We start from the raw sequence: 19,268 nt of genomic DNA on the forward strand, positions 1-19,268 counted from the left end.
ATTTCCAATATATGCATCAAGTTTCTAATAATTTCAGTTTCAGCATTATTCAAATGTTAATTTCTTTTTTCTTTATTTAAAGGTCGATTGTGTTAAGTGCTCCGAGCATTAATAAAAAAAAAGAAGAAGAAAAAACAACCTATGAAAAAACAAACTCCTCCCATTTGAAGTGGTGGAGACACCTTTTTTCTGCATGACTATTGTATACTGTATAGAGTAAAGCTGGATTGACCTGGAATTTGGTGGGAGCGACTAGGATGAATAGACCCTGGCGAAAGTTGGACATGGGTGGGAAGGGTGGTAAAAGTGTTGGAGGGGTCTTTGTTTTGTAGAGTTTTCTGTCACTGTTGTTTTTTACTGGTTGTGTGCATGTATTGTTACAGCCCTCTCTGCCCTCCTTGTATTTCTTTTATGTATATAACTCTTTAAAGTAGGGCATGACCATGTATCCTGGGCAATTGAACTTGGTCATGGACCCCTATGTACACACGTCTCCTCTTCTGAAATGTAATCTTGTGTACATTTGTTTACATGTGGCGTGTTTCTCGAATTGGGTTGCACACCATTTCATGTGAAACTGGAATGCTACTGGACAGTTTTTTTTTTTTTTTTTGCAAAAGACCCCTCCAACCAGAAATGATCTTTCATTGACTGTAAAACAGCATCACGTACATCATGTTTCTCTCTGGGTCTGTGTGCAGATCCAACCCCCCAATCACACTGTGCTCTTCCTCTTCTGTTACCTGTCAATCAATCAGAACCAAGTGTCTTTGTGATGGTAGAAGACAATCAGTTTCAAAACAAGGAGAAAAAATGGTAGAGAGAAGACAGGCTGAGAGGAGGAGAAGAGGAGAAAGGAAAGAGGTTCTTACTGGTTGCAAGTAGGTGACCACTGCCCTATTTAGCTGTAATGCATAGCAAAAATTTAAGTCTTTCAAGATTTAACGATAATCTTAACCCTCAAAACCTTCAAGTCTTGAAGGAATCTTAAGAAAAAAAATGTAACATTGCATAAGTAATGCATAGCAAAAATTTAAATCTCACAATAATTAACATCAAAAAAAATAGACAATCAAAATATAAATTAAACAAATAAAAGGTTAACAAAAAAAAAAAATAAAAATAATATAGCTCACAATGTTCACCATATCAACTAGCTTCATTTTTCTCTCACCTATCATGTTTGCACTTATGGGAGGGACAGAGAGCTCTAAGATTTCATCATTTTTCTCTGGACTTACTCCCACACACCTGAACCTAAAACAAAAAAATCCAACACCATCAACTTGAAAAGAATAAAGCAAACAAGTGCAAACACTAAAAATAAAAAGATTTAATTCCAGCAGTGTGTACTGAAAAGAGCTATTGGAGACAAGTGCTAACATTGCTCCTAATAACCACAAACCAGTCAATAAAGAGCTGCTGAGGCTGGTTGTTTTTGCAGAGAGAACTATGCACAAATACAAAGAAAAGAAAAGCCTTTACCTCAATCTTAATCGATATGGCTGGTTCAGGCTCTTTTCCAGTTCCTCAAAATCCACTTTAGTCACCAGGATGATATTCAGGAATACCTGCACCAATTATAGATCAGAATACTTGAACTTTTACCTGCTAAGCAAACTTTCTGTAACCAGCCTTTACTTGACTGGGATTAGCAAATCTTGTTTGTTGGTTTTTATAAATGTCTTAGGCACTTGGCAGGCTGAATGACCAACTAGATGATAAGCTAACCTATTTTAAGACCAGCAAAACATCTTGTGCTTGTGTTTAAGTGTTTAAGCAGGGAATTTAGCAGTGGAGCAAATTAGCCCAGATTATTTTATACACAAACACAGAATATACTGAAGAGTGTGTGCAAAGTAAAAAGCTCTAAATGTAAACAATGACATGCACATAAACTCTCCTTAGAGCACATCTACCCAAGCCAAAGACTGATCCAAGGGTAAAGACAATACACCAAAAAAAAAAAAAAAAAAAAAAAAAACAATCAGTGTGTGTTTCTGAAGTCATTGTGATGCCCTTGCTGACTATATTTGATAGGTGCAAGGATTTCCCTTTCATGAATTTTAGTATTCAAGTTCAGTGTCAAGATCTAGTACTGGAAATATTAAGGAGAAAACACCTGTCTGCGTTTAAAATCTTCTGCACAAAATTTTCTGCACCATTTTCACACACGAACTTGTTCTCAGGCAGCTGTTAAAGGTTAAAGGGCATGTTATTATGGTGAGCCTCATTCCTCCTTCCAGTCCTACAGGGGAAGCCAGAGAGCCTGTTGAGCACTTTTCATTCAGTGCAAGAAAGAGACAAATTGGAGTAATAACTGTTACAGTAAAAAAAGGTAATATGGGTAAATTGCGTGTTTTGAAATAAAATAAAACCATTGTTGAACATTTTCATGCTATTGTCTTCTGTTTGTTTATTTATTTAGTCTGGATTTGATTGCAGCAATAAAGAGAAAAATAATATATTTTCCATTAAATATATTTATTAGTAAAATTTTATACAAAAATACAAGTATATTTAAAAGCTCTAATATTACAAACTAAAGATGATGGGATTTACCTTTTATCAACTATTTGGCCCTATGAAAACAAATCTCAAATCTAAAACTTACAACTTTTTTGGCATTTTAAAATGTACAAACTTTTGCCCCAATATCAAACACTAGCAAAATGGACAACATAAATTATAATATAAAAAATCTTAACTTTTAAAACAACACACCTCCACTATTAATATATTTGCTACTCACATATCTTACATTTTCAGTGTATGAAAAACACACACACACACACACACACACTGAAGATGCTAGCATAACACATCGCCACTATTCATTTCTATACGTGAACCCTGTGGAGATTCTTTCTTCAGACCGTCTGCTGTAACCCTCCTATCCTGTGGGGGCACCGCAAAAACAAAACAAACTCTTATACCCAACACCATAAAAAAAAGACTCCAGCTCAACATACACGTGTATAAACAAAGAAAAAAAACAAAAGAATCAAAAACAACAACTCCACGTCTAAAAGCTTATTCGAGCTGTGGATCTGCATGTGGAAAAAGGACAATACGGTGAGCAAAAGACAATAACACAACATGTCTTATATGCTAATTGTGACAAAAGGATTTGTGATAGGAAAGTGGAGATCAACCTTATGTTTGTTGGGGTTTGTTAGTACAACACCTAAGGCCCGTATGGTTATTGAGGGAAGGACAGCAATACAGGTGGTCAAACATATGGTCAGCCAAACCTCAGGGGTACTGTAAGCATTTGGTGATGCTCCTGAAATTACAAGATTCAGATAATCAACAGCATTTCAACATTAAGGGAATCTGCTTGAAATCCATATAAAGTTTCTGCATTCTTATATTTCACAGCTAAACAGTCTTTTAACACTGCCTCCTGGTGGTGTGTATAAATACAGAGAGTCTCAAAAATTCAGATTGTGAAAACATGAAAGGTTCACATGTTCATGCTCACATATATATATATATATATATATATATACACATACACACATACACCCACACAGTTGTGTGCAAAATTTTACATACACTTTGCAGTATCTGGAAAATATTATTTTACCAAAATAAGAGGGTTCATACAAAAATCATGTTATTTCATTTTCCAGCATCTTTTGCGTCTTTGAACCCTTTCCAGCAGTGACTGTATGATTTTGAGATCCATCTTTTCACACTGAGGACAACTGAGGGACTTATATGCAACTATAATAAAAGGTTTAAACACTCACTGATGCTCCAGAAGGAAACACGATGCATTAAAGGGATACTCCACCCCAAAATGAAAATTTTGTCATTAATCACTTACCCCCATGTCGTTCCAAACCCGTAAAAGCTCTGTTCGTCTTCGGAACACAATTTAAGATATTTTGGATGAAAACCGGGAGGCTTGAGACTGTCCCACAGACTGCCAAGTAAATAACAGTGTCAAGGTCCATAAAAGGTATGAAAGTCGTTATCAGAATATTCCATCTGCCATCAGACATGCAATCTGGGTTATATGAAGCAACGGGAACACTTTTTGTAAGCAAAGAAAACAAAAATAATGACTTTATTCAACAATTCCTTTGTCAACAGTCTCCTCTGTGTCTCTCATTATCACCGTATGCTGTGTATGCTCTTCGTTATCATCCGCGCCACAAGGATGCGCTGTTTTAGAAACAGCGCATCCTTGTGGTGCGGATGATACAAAAGGTGTAAACTTTTGAACAGAATAAAGATGTGTAAATTTTTCTTATTTTGCCAAAATATCATATTTAGTACTGCCCTTCAGAAGCTACAAAAAATACTTACATGTTTCACAGAAGACAAAATGAGTTCAGTTTACCCTGATCTTCAAATGCAAAAAGTTTTCACCTCCAGGCTATTAATGTATCAAGATTCCTTCTGGAGCATCAGAGAGCATTTGAACCTAGTTGCATATGAGTCCCTCAGTTGTCCTCAGTGTGAAAAGATGGATCTCAAAATCATACAGTAATTGTTGGAAAGGGTTCAAATATGCAAAAGATGATGGAAAACCAAATAATCTGTGGGACCTGAAGGATTTTTCTGAGGTACAGTGGGCAGTTTAACTGTTCAGGACAAACAAGGGATTCATAATCAACTGATACAAAACAACATAGACAAAAAAAAAAACATGCAGTGGATCGTCCAGGTAACAACACAGTATTAAGAATCAAGTGTAAACTTTTGAATGGGGTAATTTTTATAAATTCAGCTATTATTTTCTCTTGTGGACTATATGTAAGTGTTTTTTATGTGATTATTCAGGTCTATCTTATTCAGGTCAGTACTCAATAAAAAAATAACATGCATTTTATACAATCCCTCTTATTTTGGTAAAATAATTAACATTTTGCAGATACTGCAAAGTGTATGCAAAATTTTAACCACACAGAGTAAATATATAAAACTAAATCTATAAAACTGAAAATGAATGACAAATAATTTTTTTTTTTTCTAATATTCATTCTATATTGTAAAAATATTTACCAATTTAAATTATTAATTGTACACTTTTTTTAAATATTCATTTTCATTTAAAAAAGAATATAAATATATATAAATATAATCAGCTAAAATTATTTCTAAAAGTCTGACATTTAAAAACAAATGTAATGTAATTATAAACATTTACTCTCAGTTATAAAATATTTACTTGGTTCATGTTAATTTTTAAGTCTATAACATTACTTTGAAAAACGCATATAATTATACATAAGATTAAAATGCATTTTGTTATATCCACAAACTCAAAAATCAGTTATTTACTTTTAAAATCTTTTTTTTTTCTTTAAGTAATTTGTGATTCTTGGATAAATCATGCAAACCATTACAATCATAAATATATATTTCATATATATCATATATTTATAAAATATAATAAATAAAACTAGCACCTAAAATTACTTTTTAGAAGTGCACTTTCTATAAAATTGGAGCCCTGGTAGGGTGATATAGAAAGTTTAGTTCTTGATTAAATGCATCTCTTCTTTCGGGGATATGTTTTTTACATGAACAATGATTAATCTGCAGACATGAATACCCAGAAAAAAGTAGTCTTTGGGTGAGGCAGTGAAGAGCCGAGTGCTATGGAGAGCCAGTGTGGACAGAAAGAAGGCCACCAAACTAAAAACAACAGCTGCAACACTGTACTTGGTCCAGAATTTTGTATGTAGAATAACCTAAAACGGACAGGCAGAAACAAAATTATACTTTTATTTAATCATATTTTTATGAAATATTATCATAGCCTTTGTTGATGCCATCTAGTTACCTCAACAGTGATGGTGAGCACTACAGATGTTTCAACCATTACAGCTAAAGTCTGATAATCAAAAGCAGAGTACTGCAATATTCCCATAGGGATGAAGAACAGGATGATGGAGGTGTAGAACGAGTAGAGGAGCGTGATGGCCAGAACAAAAGGATTGAAAAGCTGCTCCTTCTGTCCAATTGAGTAGATCTCAGGCCAACACAGACAGCTCTTGGTGCTCACATCCTATCATTGAGTTAATGTAAACAGTAAGACTTCCAGATGAACCAATCAGATGTTAGATTTCTTGTGATCTGTTTGTATTTAGCTTACCTGTTCAAAGAAACCCACACACTGTATAGGAAGGGATGTGTACATTGTTGTGTAGAGGCTAATAAACCAGCTCTCATACATAGGCTGGAAAAGAAGGAAAAAAATGCACCAAAATAAGCTGCTCATGTCATTGCTTAGAGAAACAATACCGCATGTTGTTTTGACTGATATTTTTGCAGTGTGGTTGGAGTTGGAGGGTGTAAAGTGGATTAAGTGACCTAGTTGCTCTACCTGAGCACTAAAGCCATTGTAGAAACTATACCAAATGTGCACCAGACCAAAAACAGTGGTTTTGTAGAGGAAATAGTGCAGAAAGATGCAGATGCGGTACTATGACTAGTGCCCGTGTACCAGCAGCAGCCTGCGAAGAAAGCTGAACTGTGCCAGAGCGAAAGCTGCATTCTGCACCGCCTGACTGCCCTCCACACCACAAAGACCAACACCTATATGTGCCGCTGGTAAATATACGAGAGATTAGTTGATTAGCAATGTGAGAGAAATTTACTAGAAAAATAACAAATAATGCGTTTAAAGGGTTAGTTCACCCAAAAATGAAAATTAGGACATAAATTACTCATCGTCAAGGCATCCTAGGTGTATATGACTTTCTTCTTTCAGACGAATTTAGATGGAGTTATATTAAAAATCATCTTTGATCTTTCAATCGGTTTAATGGCACTCAGCGGGTGCTGCATTGCTTCAGTCCAAAAGAAGTGAAATAAAAAGCGCACATCCATAATAAAGTGTCTCACACAGCTCCGGGGCGTGAACAAAAGCCTCCCGTAGCAAAACGATGCGTTTTTGTAAGAAAAATATCCATATTTAAAACGCAATAATCACTTTAATTTAGCTTGCACCAACAGTTGTACACGGAAGCAGCTCCAGGAGTATGACGTATGAGGTCAGTGTTGCGCATGCGCCGGTGAGTCTTGTGAAAACCAGCGTTTGTTAACAGGAGCAAAGGATGCAAAGTTTCCTTACTTTAGCAAAGGAAAACCAGTCTCCTCTTTCGAAATCCTCAGACTTTCTACTTTACAAATCCTCGTTTTGTACTTCTAATTAGTGACCGTTGTTTTGTTTTGATCTCTCTGCTGCGTTTCTGCATTTGTCACTTCTGAGCGGCGCATGCACAAAGCTGCACCTCATACGTCATCCGCCCAGAACTGCTTCCGTGTACAACAGTGAGCACAAGCTACATTAAAGTGATTATTACATTTTAAATATGGTTATTTTTCTTACAAAAACGCATCGATTCACTACAGGAGGCCTTTTTTCACCCCCTGGAGCCGTGTGAGACATTTTTTTTTTAATGGATAGGTGCTTTTTAATTAACTTCTTTTGGACTGAAGCACTGCAACACCCGCTGAGTGCCATTAAACAGCTTGAAAGATCAAAGACAATTTTTAACATAACTCCGACTTGATTCGTCTGAAAGAAGAAAGTCATACACACTTAGGATGTCTTGGGGGTGAATAATTTATGGCCTGATTTTCATTTTTGGGTGAACTAACCCTTTAAACAGTTGCTGTTTTGATCAAACAAGAAATTTCTCACTCTTGATCATGTTGACATCGTTGGCACCATCGCCTATCGCCATTGTAATCGAAGTCGAATGCTTCCTGACCATCTCCACCACTTCTGCTTTTTGTGCCGGTGTGACACGACAGCACAATACAGACTGGCACTGATCAGACAGAGCAACAAACTTTGCCCCCCATTCTGGCGCTTTGGTCATTTCTGCCTGTAATGTTCAGAAAATAAACAATAACACATATTAATACATCTTATATATGGTCAAAAATTATTGCAATTTAAAATAACTGGTTTGTATTGTAATATATTCTAAAATGTAATTTATTCCTGTGATGCAAAGCTGAATTTTCAGCATCATTACTCCAGTCTTCAGAGTCACATGATCCTTCAGAAATCATTCTAATATACTGATTTGCTGCTCAAGAAACATTTCTTATTATTATCAACACTGAATACAGTTGTGCTGCTTAATATTTTTGTGGAAATGTTTTTTTAAAGAATAGCATTTATTAGAAATAGAAATCTTCTGTAACATTACAAATGATTTGACTGTCACTTTTGATCAACTGAATTCATCCTTCCTGAATAAAAGTATTACTTTCTATTAGTGTACTGTATATATTATATTCTAAAATGTTCAGATTTAAAAGCGTAAACCTTTGGCTTTACATACTCACCAGTTCAGGACCCGAAACAACTAGCGCTGCTTTGCTCTTCACTGCTCTCCTGTCTGTGATCCAAACCTCCGGCTCTTTAGACATGACATGAACATCTGGAGAAGGAGACTCTAGAAGCTGCCTGGAGATGTTGACATCAGTCAAGTTGCATTATATTACATGTGAATGTGTATTTGTATAAGAGGTGCAATAAAAAAAATTCCAGAATCAAGTAATTTTTCTGTTCTCACAAATTCACAACCTGTTAGAAAACATTTGATGCATAACATACAGCTATATAGATAGGATAATTGACCAATTAAATCTCATTGTGGGTGTGGCTATATAGCATGATGTGATAATAGAAACAAAGCAAAATGACCAACTAGTTGCAACCATACTTCTATATGCTTCAAATGGTGACAGGAGGTACATACAGTCTGAGGCTGCATCCGAAATCCCATACTTCCCTACTACATAGTCGGCAAAAAACTGTTTTTTTGTTTGTTTGTTTTTTACATTATTTACTATGGGTAGTTTGCAAATTGGGTGCTTTTCACAGTAACAACTGATTCAAATTATCTCAGATTGTAGAAATGTTAATGATATGCCTGTATTTTCTGACCTAAGCTCCTCCCCTTGAATAAGGATCGTGTCTGGATCCATAAGTTTGCAGGCATATCCCACATTCACAGCCGTTTCTGTTGGGAAGAAGTAGCAAACAGCATAAATTCGTTTTAATTTACTGCTTTAGGTTCTTGAAACCAGCTTACACATATGTTGAAACAGCACCTGTTTTGTCTCCCGTCAGCACCCACACCTTCAGTCCCGCCCTCCGCAGGGTGGCGATGGTCTCGGGGACACCTTCTTGGAGACGATCCTCAATGGCAGTCACGCCCAACAGCTACACAAACAGGACTGTTTAATAACAGAATGCTACATGCTTTCGATAATCTGCCATCCTAAAGTTGACTCCAGAGACAATTAATGTTTCATAATAACTCCCTTTGAGTACCGTTAAGTCTTTTTCCATTTGATCATATATCTCTTCGAGCACGGTCTCCTGGTTTCCCGTCGATGTGCCCGCCTGACTGAGGGTGCGGCTCCACTCCGTCCACAGGGCTTCAGGAACCGAGCGCACCGCCACACACAGAGTCCTCAGACAGCCCTGAGCAAACAGCTGCCAACCGCACACACACACACATCCAAAGACATCAACAAATGCCTCATACGTAAACTCTTAACTCAACCACTTTCCTTTTACACCAAGAATGATAACTATGAAGATAATTATATTAGCATATACACACAAACAGACAAAAATGTTTTTTTTAATTCATGTTAAGCATGATGAAGTTATATCAGCTGCTACTTTAAAGGAGTCATGAACTGAGAAACCAAAATTCCCTTGATATTTTGAAGTCATTGTACTATAAAAAAACATCCTTTAAGTTTCAGAACTCAAAACTTTCTCGTTAGTCTAAAAACAGCTTATACTGAAGACAGTCTGCCAAAATAACAGTTTGTGGAATGTATGACAATGATGTAATATTGTGGTTAAACACTGCTTCCGAAGAAGATCACTGCCTGTTTAGCCCCGTCCCACGATTCACAGATGTAGTGTAAATAACAAGGCGAAAGCATAGGTCTATGCAGAAACCAAACGATAAAGATGGCTCTGAAGACAAGACGATGCTGTGCAGTGCCAAGTTATGGAAAACGGCCATTGAATTGTCTTCCTTGAAGAGTGGGTTAAGTTTATTTTAAGTGAAGATCCAGACCACGTCTTGTCCTTGGTCCTTTGTTCACTTCATTTTAACGCAGATTCGTTTACAAACAAGGCACAATTCGACACTGGATTTTCAAAAAGATTGAAACAAAGATCATGCTGTGCCAACTATATTGGATCCAACAGTAATGTCTCAACACAAGTGTGAGTAACTGTTTTTATTACGTGATCTTTATTATATTTATAAAATTATAAGGGGACCTCAGAGAACATTTCACGATCCCTTTAAATGCTCTCAAGCTCTTTAAAGTGGAATGGATTCTGATTAGCTGTCAATAACTAATTTTCCATCCAATGTTGTGAATTTATTTTGTGCAGAAAATTTTAATATTACATAAAACACCTGCGAATAAAGTACGGTTTCCATCCATTGTGTTCAAGAGAACAAAATTGCCACTTCCTGGTGCTAATTATTGATAATAAAAATTAAAGTTGCTGCAACAAGGAAGCCTCTGGCTCTTTTTCCTACATAATAAATGACTTGCGCCTTAGAGTGAAAGCAGATGATGTTTGGGAAAGTAATCTTGTGAGACCAAATCATATTGATGATGGACTTTGATGACATTTCAGAATGATTATAACAATGGATGGGCCTTTAAGTTCACCTCACCTCTAGAGCTCTCTCGGTGCTCTCCTGAAGTGGCCAGTCCCTTTGAAGCCTTTCCAGAACAACAATATCTGCACCTTTACAGTACAGCTTCAACTGTCCTCCAGGGTCTCGCACTACACAAACCCATACATTAACCCATATGTTAATATGGTTTTTACACACATCCTATGTGCCTTGCACAGAATGAATTTAATCATCAACATAGTACATTCATACTGTATGTGAACAGCTTGACTTCACTCAGTTCACATACGCACCTTTGAAAGCCTATGTGTTTGGCTGTACGCAAACTCTTAAGTGTTCACGGCAGAACTGAAGCATGCTTTGGGCTTCAAATTTGAAAACAACAAACCCAAAATGTAACAGTGATGTTTTTTTGCCAACACAGTTGAAGTCAGTTGGGTCCAGTCATTATACAGACAAAAACATTCTTTAATATATCATCTTTTGTGTTTCACAGAAGAAAATAAGTCTAACAAGTTTGGAATGGCATGAGTAAATGATAACAGAATTCTCATTTTTGGGTGAACTTTAGGGAGCAGTTGATGCAACTCACCCAGTACTGACATGCGTCTCCTCTTGCTGGTGAAGTCCAGGAGGGCCAGGAGCTGATAGTTTCGTGTGAGGCCCATCTCACTGATGGTGAGGGTTTCTCGTGTACGGGAGAGAAACACCCAGCCGAGCTCCCGCGCTGCACACACCAGAGCTTCCTCATCCGGAGAGGCAGCCTGGTAATGAGGCAAACCTGTATTAAAAAAAAATAAATGAAATAAAAAAGTAAAATATACTTTCCTATGATTTTGCCTGGTCTCCATTTTATGGTGCAGTATTCCATCCGGCATCCATTCTTTGATGGATAAACCATCAAAAATTTGTAGGCACTTTTTTTTTTTTACTTTTCTTCTGGCTCATGTCAAAAAGGAAGATCTAACTTCACTATGAGCATTTTATTAAAATTCTTAAAGCCTTTCGAGCCTTCTAGCACTACCAAGAGCTTAAAAGTTGCGTTTACACTACTGTTTAAAGGTTTGAGGTTAGAATGAGTTATGAAGGGACACTGAAGACTGAGTAATGATGCTGAAAATTCAGCTTTGCATCACAGGAATAAATTACATTTTAACATTTTTTTTTTAAAATAGAAAACAGTTATTTTAAACTGTAATAACATTTCACAATATTACTGTTTTTACTGTATTTTTCCTTTTATAAATGGAGCCACGGTGAGCTTTTCCTGACCCAAAACCTTAGTGTAGGTTTTTGTTGACAACATTTAACCTGTGTTATAAACTTTTAAACAATTTTTTTAATGAAGCTGTGAATGTGTGATGCTTTTATATTGGGACCACTGTCCTCCTTAGGGTCCCAAAAAAAAAAAACTGTGGGGCCCCCTGCTGGTCAAAAGTTGTAAATGCTATAATTTATGGCCCTGTAATTGCATTTTGCAGCTGTATTTTCATCATTCCCCTTCCTTATGTCCCAACAATTACAATAATGCCAGAATTGAATAAATATGATTTCTACTAACCATCCCTCCACTCGCTCATGACAGTGTGGCAAAGGGCCAGAGCTGTGAAGAACTCTTGGCACTCAGGGCTGCTCCGTTCACGCAGCTTGTCAACCAACCGCTGGTCGGAAAACTTCAGTCCACCACAGGAAAACCGGTTCCAGCTTAAGTCTAGCGGCTTGTTGAAATCAAAAAATTAAATGTATCAACTTTGACTAGGTCTGTACATTAGAACAGTAATGAATGATTGTATTACTTCTTACCTTTAGTTCCTTTGACATGTCACCTGAACAAACAGACACTTGTCATTAGTGACATTATAAAATACAGAAGGCTGAAAAGAGCATCAAAGAAATTAACAGACCATAAATGTGTCCGGCAATGAAGCACTGACGAAAAAGCAGGCGGTTTTGTGTTAGAGTGCCGGTCTTGTCGCTGAGCAGGTGGCCCACCTGACCCAATTCCTCATTCAGGGTGGTTGTACGGGCCTGAGCGGGGCTGTTATTGTCCTCCCAGTACATCTCAATATCCCATCCAATCAGGAGACAGTGCACCATGTGGATCACTTCAAATCTAGTACGAGACAAGGAAACGGTGAGCTAAATATTAAAAGATAAACTAAATGTTAAAAAAGGCACAATCAGAATATGGAGAGCTGGTGTTACGTTATATAAAGAGACATGGGCATAGAAGGACTAAGCAAAATGATGTAGCCCCAGAAGGTGATGAAGCCCAGGTAGGGAGGAGACGAATCACGCTGCCAGTTACTGAGGGGAACCCTATACTCAAAAAGACCAGCGCCCACAGCCAGGAGAAGAGCTGTTGTTATCATGAACAGCAGAATCTGAAACATGATAAAAACAGAGTAAGATGGGGAACATTTTCAGACAGATTCATAAGAAACATTCATAAAGACAAGGGTTAATACATAAAGAAGATGTAAATATACAGCTAAGAAGGTCAACGAGTGATTGCGCAATCAATGCATTTAAAAAAGCTACTATTCAGGCCATTCATGTTCATTTTAAAATAATAGTTGATGCAAAGAGTTTCTTTCTCTCTCTCACCACCAACACAGTTTTGTTTAGTAGCATTTCCACTTGAGTATTCTTCAGTTTCAGTTTTCCACAGTTTTGCAGAATTTTACTATCCGAGCCTATTATGATCAAAGAAAAACAATACATTTTTCATCCATCAACCAAAGCCAATAGGTCTGCACAGGACTGGTAGTGGTAGATTTTATTTACCTGTGTATATAGCCAGTCCATAGGCTATGTCTGTATTTCGCAGCACAGATCCTCGGAGGAGCAGGTGGCCTGTGTACAGAAGGTGTCGCTCTCCTTTCCAAAGGAACTCACCCTTGAAGGAATGCAAGTTACAATTTGGTTCTTTTCTCACCACAAAACAATGACTACGAGTCCAGAAAAACAATAAAAAAAAGCAAAAGATGCCAAAAGAAATGAATAGAAAGCTTATCTTTTTGTCACTACGAATGAATGACTCCAATGTTTGCGAGTCCATACAAACAATCAAAAGCTGCCAGGTTTTGCTTAACCGAATCTCCATTCAGCTCAGTATGAGTGGCACTCAGAGCCTGGCGAAACTTCAAGTTGGTTTCTCTGCAAACAGCAGAGTAAGAACAATGCAAACATGCTACATTAGCACTGAAACTAATTTTCCACAACATGGTATATTTGGTGTATTTAGAGATGGTTCTTTAAAGTTTCTTCACACATAGTAACAGTTCTATTTAGAACCATATGAGCCTGAAGAATCCTTTTTGTTGTTGTTGTTGTTAAAATAGTTTAAGGTTCTTTATTCCCGCCTTTTTGTTTTTCAAATCTGTAATTGTCAAAGCCACCTCATCTAACTACACAGACTGTCAACACACTCTTAACAGGTAAATTTCTTTCTTTAAATGTCTATGAATTTAAAATTGTAATTGGTTTCCTAACAATAAAGTCTTTTGTTATTTTTAGTTTAACCGAACGTGTAAATGTGACCAGCTCTGTTTGGTCTATATAGCACTTTCAAATCTTTCATATCTGCTGTGGGAAAGCTGGTCAGTCATTTCTGCTGTGTGTCCAGAGGGAGCTGCTCTTACCCATCGATGTCTGCGGTTTCTACGTAGCAAAGGCTGTGTGGCTCAGTGCTGCAAAGGAGGAGCAAATCTGCCTGGGATAAACAACATAACAAACTTTAAGGTTGTTAGCATTAGATAAACTTGTTTGCAGTTAATCCTAAGTGGGGAAATAACGTAATAGCGCCACTAAAAGTCACCAAAAATGGGATCAGAAAGTTTGGTATTGTTATCAAATACAATGAAATTTATATTTAAGTGTGACTTGTGTGTCCAAATACATTTTTGGCTGCTGAGGTTAGAAACACAGATACACACACACTCACAGGTATGACCTGGTCCTTATGAACCTGGAGAATGTCACCAACACGGACATCTTTCCACTTAACAGTTTTGAAGCTGCAAGGGAGATATTAAAGAGGAAGGCTTTTTAAGTGAGAGATTCTCTGTATAACTAAATTCGGTTGATGATGATGTGTTTGTTTTGTTTCTGCGCTTTCCAGGCCCCTGACAGCATTACTCACCCCTCAGGAGTAAGAATGTCACATGGGCGCCGGTTAATTTGTCCATCACTACGTCGTCGGCCCTGTGAGACGTGGGAGCAGAGGGAGCATGATAGATAGAAGTGGGAGTGAGGGGAAAATGGCTGAAAACTGAGATATGGCTGGTCTTCAGACTTCTATGTAAGTGAAAGGAGTTTAAAAGAATCGATTGAGAGAATGACAAGAATGATAGACTCACCAAGTCTGTGGCTAGATCTTTACACCCACGCACAAGCAGAACAAACAGCAAAGGAAGCATAGTGCTGTACCAAGGGATGGTGGCAATTATAGGAACACACTGTAAATGAAATATGCACATAACAGCTAAATTTCCACCTAAATAGTTAAAAATGTATATAGATAAAAAGTAAATGGTCTGTATAAAGCCAATTCCTAATCCCAGCTGAACACCTCTGGTGTGACTTTAAATGCAGACCTTGTATTTCCATCTCTGTTGCAATAGTTTTGGAAGTGTCTAAAATTACAGTCATTGGTGTCTGGTGATGAGTTTTTGCTCAAGGTCTGCATTTAAAAGTCACACCAGAGGTGTTCAACTGGGATTAGGACTTGGCTTTCTGCAGACCAGGTAAAGTTCTTACACACTGACTAAATCAATCATTTCTTTTTGAACCTTGCCTTAAATAAAAAAAATATTTAACATTCTGCACCATTTCCAATCAACTCAATGAAGAACTGTGGATCTTTTCATATATATGATCACATAGCTTAAGATCTTTATAAAATATACTTTATAGCAAGCATTTGCACATTTACACAATATGGCCAGATTATACTTGAACATTTAAGATATATATACTATAGAGCCAATTTATTATGCCATTTCCAGTACAGACTCAAATGGGGTCAAGAATAAACATTATCAATAAAAATATAAACTAAAAAAACCAAATAATTATTAAAAGAAACTCAAATATTTACCCTATACAACCTAACTGATGTTTCTATGATTTCTCATTTATCTAATTTATTGTAACAGAGGGTGTTTTTAGCCATGTCTATGTAAAAGTCTTTTTCAAACAGCAGGTGTTTTGACTCACTGTTTGCAAATGAGCATGCTTCATTCATCATGAGTTCAAGGTGGCCACTCTTGTTCAGTATTCATAGGAACAATGTGCCAGTCAAATAACTGGGTTTGGCATTTAAATGTGAATTAGTGGCGTGAATCTTTCTGCAACAGAAATGGGAAACAAGACCCACGAACCTGCAATACCACAATAAGTAGGAAGAAAAGATTCGCCACTCGCTGGAACTGTTCATACAGGTTAAGAGGCAAAAATGTCAGAGGAGTGTATTTGTAGCTCCGCACCACATTGTCCTGGAAACAAAGCCCATTAGGAAAGTGTTAAACAACAAATAAAACTGGGTACTTGCTGTCACACCACTGGAAACATCAACATATGTGTGGCAGCCCAAAGGTATCAAATGTTGTTTAATGCTTCCATAACTACTTCTCTCCAGACAATATGAATCAAAACGTTTCTCACGTACAGCATAACGCCCCCAGCGGAAACACAGGAAAGACTTGCGGCGACAGGACTGATGAAAATAATGGTCGTTGGCACGAACCTCCCATTTGACTCCTGAGAAAAGATCATAGAACATCATCTCATCCAAAACTTTCAGAGATAGAAGTGAATCATTTTACAAGAATGGAAACTCTGAGCCACATCTTATCATAAGTGACAATTACACCCAATATATGTTTTTAAATTGTGTGCCTGAAATATTACTGCTTTTTCTTTTCTGTCAGTACTAAACACACAACCCCAAATCTAGTTCATCTTCAGCCTTGAGATGGAAAACTTCACAAATAAATGTATTGCTAAATAAATGAATAAATTAAAATATAATTAGTATATAATATAATATATAATTATAATAACTAAAATAATTAAATATACAAAACCATCCCTAAAACAAAAAAATAGTTGTTGGTTAAATTGCTTTGGACCCAGCGGGATCACTGCACATAAGGGATATGAATTTACTAAAATAATTTAATATACAACATGCTGCCTGAAAGAAAAAAGCATGTCATTAATACAAACCTCTTTCTGTCTTGCTGTCGGCCATGACGGAGTAATGCACAGAGATGGTCTGTTCTGGAAATGAAGGATATTAACAGAGGTCACTTGGCAGTGACCAGTCTTGAAGCACTTGCATGAAATCTGTCATTCATTATACTGTTACCATGTTTACCTGAAACAAAAAGACAGTGAGTCTTCACAACTGGCAGATTATATATTATAACATATGTAAATGTCATAATATATAATTTAATTGTATTTTTAAAAGAACAAAATACACTGATGATATGAAAAAAAAAAACAGACTATATAGTTGTTTATAAATATAGATTAAAATATTTTTAAAGTATTAATCAAATGGCATGCGATATAAATACATTTATGAATAAATTAATATATTTTAACAGAACAATTTATTACCTGGTGCATTAAAAAATTGAACCACAGCGCTTTTTCCTGGATGACATCGTAAATGCACACGATGAAATATATAAAATAAGTGTGCGCACACTGAGGAATATCTATATTAGCATCACCTGTCCTATTCCGGTGCTTGGGAACGACACATTCCAGCCAGAGAAAGAGACACAGTAACACTCAGTGCCATGTTAGATTAATAAAACAAAGTGCTAAACTGTGAACACTTGGGAGTTTCACCTACAAACCTGCTTACTTGTTTTTGTTCCTTGATAGCAGCTCCCACAGGGCTCACTCTCCGCGCTCTTCTCCCCAGCGTCTCATCCAGGTAAATCACAGCAGGTGTATCAACTCCCAAAAAAACCCATTATCTCCATCTATATCTCCTCCCATTTGTTGAATCATGTCTCTCTTTCTCGCGCTTCTGTTTACCTCTGGATGTTGTGTTTAAGGATAAACTCCTCACAAACCTCATTCTCTCCTGCTCTATCTCCTCCCTCTCCCGATCTCCTCCCTCTCAAAAGCGCGGCTGGGGAATTTGTGCAAATTCGCTCCGCGTAAAGGAGGGGGCTGGAACTCGATATGCAGCAGCACAGGTGGGAAAATAAGAGGAGGAGAGAGAAACGTCGGAAGTAATGTGAGAGAACAGGACAGGAAAGGAAAAGCAGTTTGTGTTTTATGTATCTATGAAAAAACAATAGGCCTAATATCTAGGCCCCATTAGATCCCATTCGAGAACCAAAGTCTGTGGTGTAAATTAAGGCCAATTAGGCTATTACGATAAATTTAAGAGAGTGCCACACAACTATGGACATGCATAAGATGGATAACGCTGGAAACACTTTCTCTGTGAATGATAAGAACATCGACAGCCAATCAGAATCCACCCGACTTTACTGCAGCGCGTACAATAAACAGAACAATTGACGTGGACGCTAATATCGTTATCAACTAACAACATACATATTCCTCATCCACACACAAAATATTTCCAAACGTGTAAAACTGTATATCTGATATAGGCTTATGTTTTATTTATTTTTTCCTTTTTATTCAAAATATTTCCAAACGTGTTAACTATATTAGGAAATGTCTTTATTCTCAAATATGTGTAGCATAAGTAAATGCGTTTTGCACCTTTATAGATTGTAATTTGATTAATCCTGTGACCCAGTCTTCCATTGATTGTGTTAAATAGCTGTGTCCCAAAGTTGAGTGTGCACACTTCGAAGGCCACGGACTTCGAAGACCAGACCTCCGAAGTGCACGAAGGGTGCTCCGAAGTGCGTGAGATGCTCCGCCTTCACAGGATTTCCTAATTCCGCCACCAGGTGTTTCCGATTAGCGCTCTGTCGCATAGCAACGGTGCGAGAAGAGCTCAGGCGAGAGGACAGTCCTGCCAGGACAGGACAGGTGGAGCCAGAACTGCTCGTTTTTGTTTTTATGATTTACTCATAATGGAGGAGACGGTGATGAACCTCAGGCTTAGCCAAGACCGAGGCCAGGTAAACTACACTGGTTTGCTGCGATCTTCGTCGGATTACAACTTTAAATGCAGGTACTGGCTTGAGTTTACTTGAATAATGTAATGATAGATACGAAAAACTACAAAATACACACATAGCTGTTCAAATTTGACTGATATCTTACAAAGGTGCAATTTTATTTAGTTTATTGTCTTGACCATATGTAGACAGGTTTGCAACCCGTATTTTTTTAGGCAGTTAACCATAAAAATAAAAACCGTATTTAAAATAAAAAAATAGAGCATAGTACAGCTTAATGTCCAGCAGCTTTAAATTTAATAACCTTGAACATATTTAGAAGTAAACTGCAACATACACAGAAGTGCAGCAGTATTATTAATGTAAAACAATCCTGACAAATTATTTTTTTCAAGACAATACTGCACATACCTTTACTTTTACTCTCAATACCTTAAGTATATTAGAGTATGCAAGATAATACTTTTACTTA

General features: G+C 37.0%; 3 protein-coding genes and 1 long non-coding RNA gene across 4 annotated transcripts; all 4 read right to left on the reverse strand.

Moving 5' to 3' along the window:
• Positions 1–2,870: 2,870 nt before the first annotated feature.
• On the reverse strand, positions 2,871–6,157 carry LOC122141644 (phospholipid-transporting ATPase ID-like). The gene is made up of 6 exons (XM_042749548.1): positions 6,113–6,157; positions 5,801–6,025; positions 5,570–5,708; positions 3,156–3,286; positions 2,998–3,050; positions 2,871–2,898 (listed from the first exon to the last, which is right to left on the reverse strand). Exons 1-6 carry the CDS (start codon positions 6,155–6,157, stop codon positions 2,871–2,873), a joined length of 621 nt encoding a protein of 206 aa, XP_042605482.1.
• On the reverse strand, positions 6,107–15,275 carry atp8b3 (ATPase phospholipid transporting 8B3). The gene is made up of 20 exons (XM_042749549.1): positions 15,263–15,275; positions 15,026–15,162; positions 14,809–14,870; positions 14,611–14,683; positions 14,309–14,379; positions 13,732–13,823; positions 13,272–13,360; positions 12,870–13,048; positions 12,569–12,777; positions 12,468–12,490; positions 12,226–12,382; positions 11,257–11,445; positions 10,701–10,813; positions 9,317–9,481; positions 9,094–9,205; positions 8,927–9,002; positions 8,323–8,443; positions 7,667–7,853; positions 6,344–6,567; positions 6,107–6,196 (listed from the first exon to the last, which is right to left on the reverse strand). Exons 1-19 carry the CDS (start codon positions 15,273–15,275, stop codon positions 6,449–6,451), a joined length of 2,187 nt encoding a protein of 728 aa, XP_042605483.1. The 3' UTR covers positions 6,107–6,196; positions 6,344–6,448.
• On the reverse strand, positions 12,972–13,518 carry LOC122141678. Its single transcript, XR_006157995.1, has 3 exons — positions 13,452–13,518; positions 13,272–13,360; positions 12,972–13,048 (listed from the first exon to the last, which is right to left on the reverse strand). It is a non-coding gene; the product is annotated as an uncharacterized LOC122141678 (long non-coding RNA).
• A 111-nt stretch (positions 15,276–15,386) lies between the features above and the next one.
• LOC122141646 (phospholipid-transporting ATPase IC-like) lies at positions 15,387–17,650 on the reverse strand. Its single transcript, XM_042749550.1, has 5 exons — positions 17,548–17,650; positions 16,896–16,949; positions 16,336–16,427; positions 16,049–16,162; positions 15,387–15,401 (listed from the first exon to the last, which is right to left on the reverse strand). The coding sequence occupies exons 2-5, from the start codon at positions 16,918–16,920 to the stop codon at positions 15,387–15,389; spliced, it is 246 nt and encodes an 81-aa protein (XP_042605484.1). The 5' UTR covers positions 16,921–16,949; positions 17,548–17,650.
• Positions 17,651–19,268: the final 1,618 nt, after the last annotated feature.

This window comes from Cyprinus carpio, chromosome B22 (genome assembly GCF_018340385.1).
Source record: "Cyprinus carpio isolate SPL01 chromosome B22, ASM1834038v1, whole genome shotgun sequence".
NCBI lineage: Eukaryota > Metazoa > Chordata > Actinopteri > Cypriniformes > Cyprinidae > Cyprinus > Cyprinus carpio.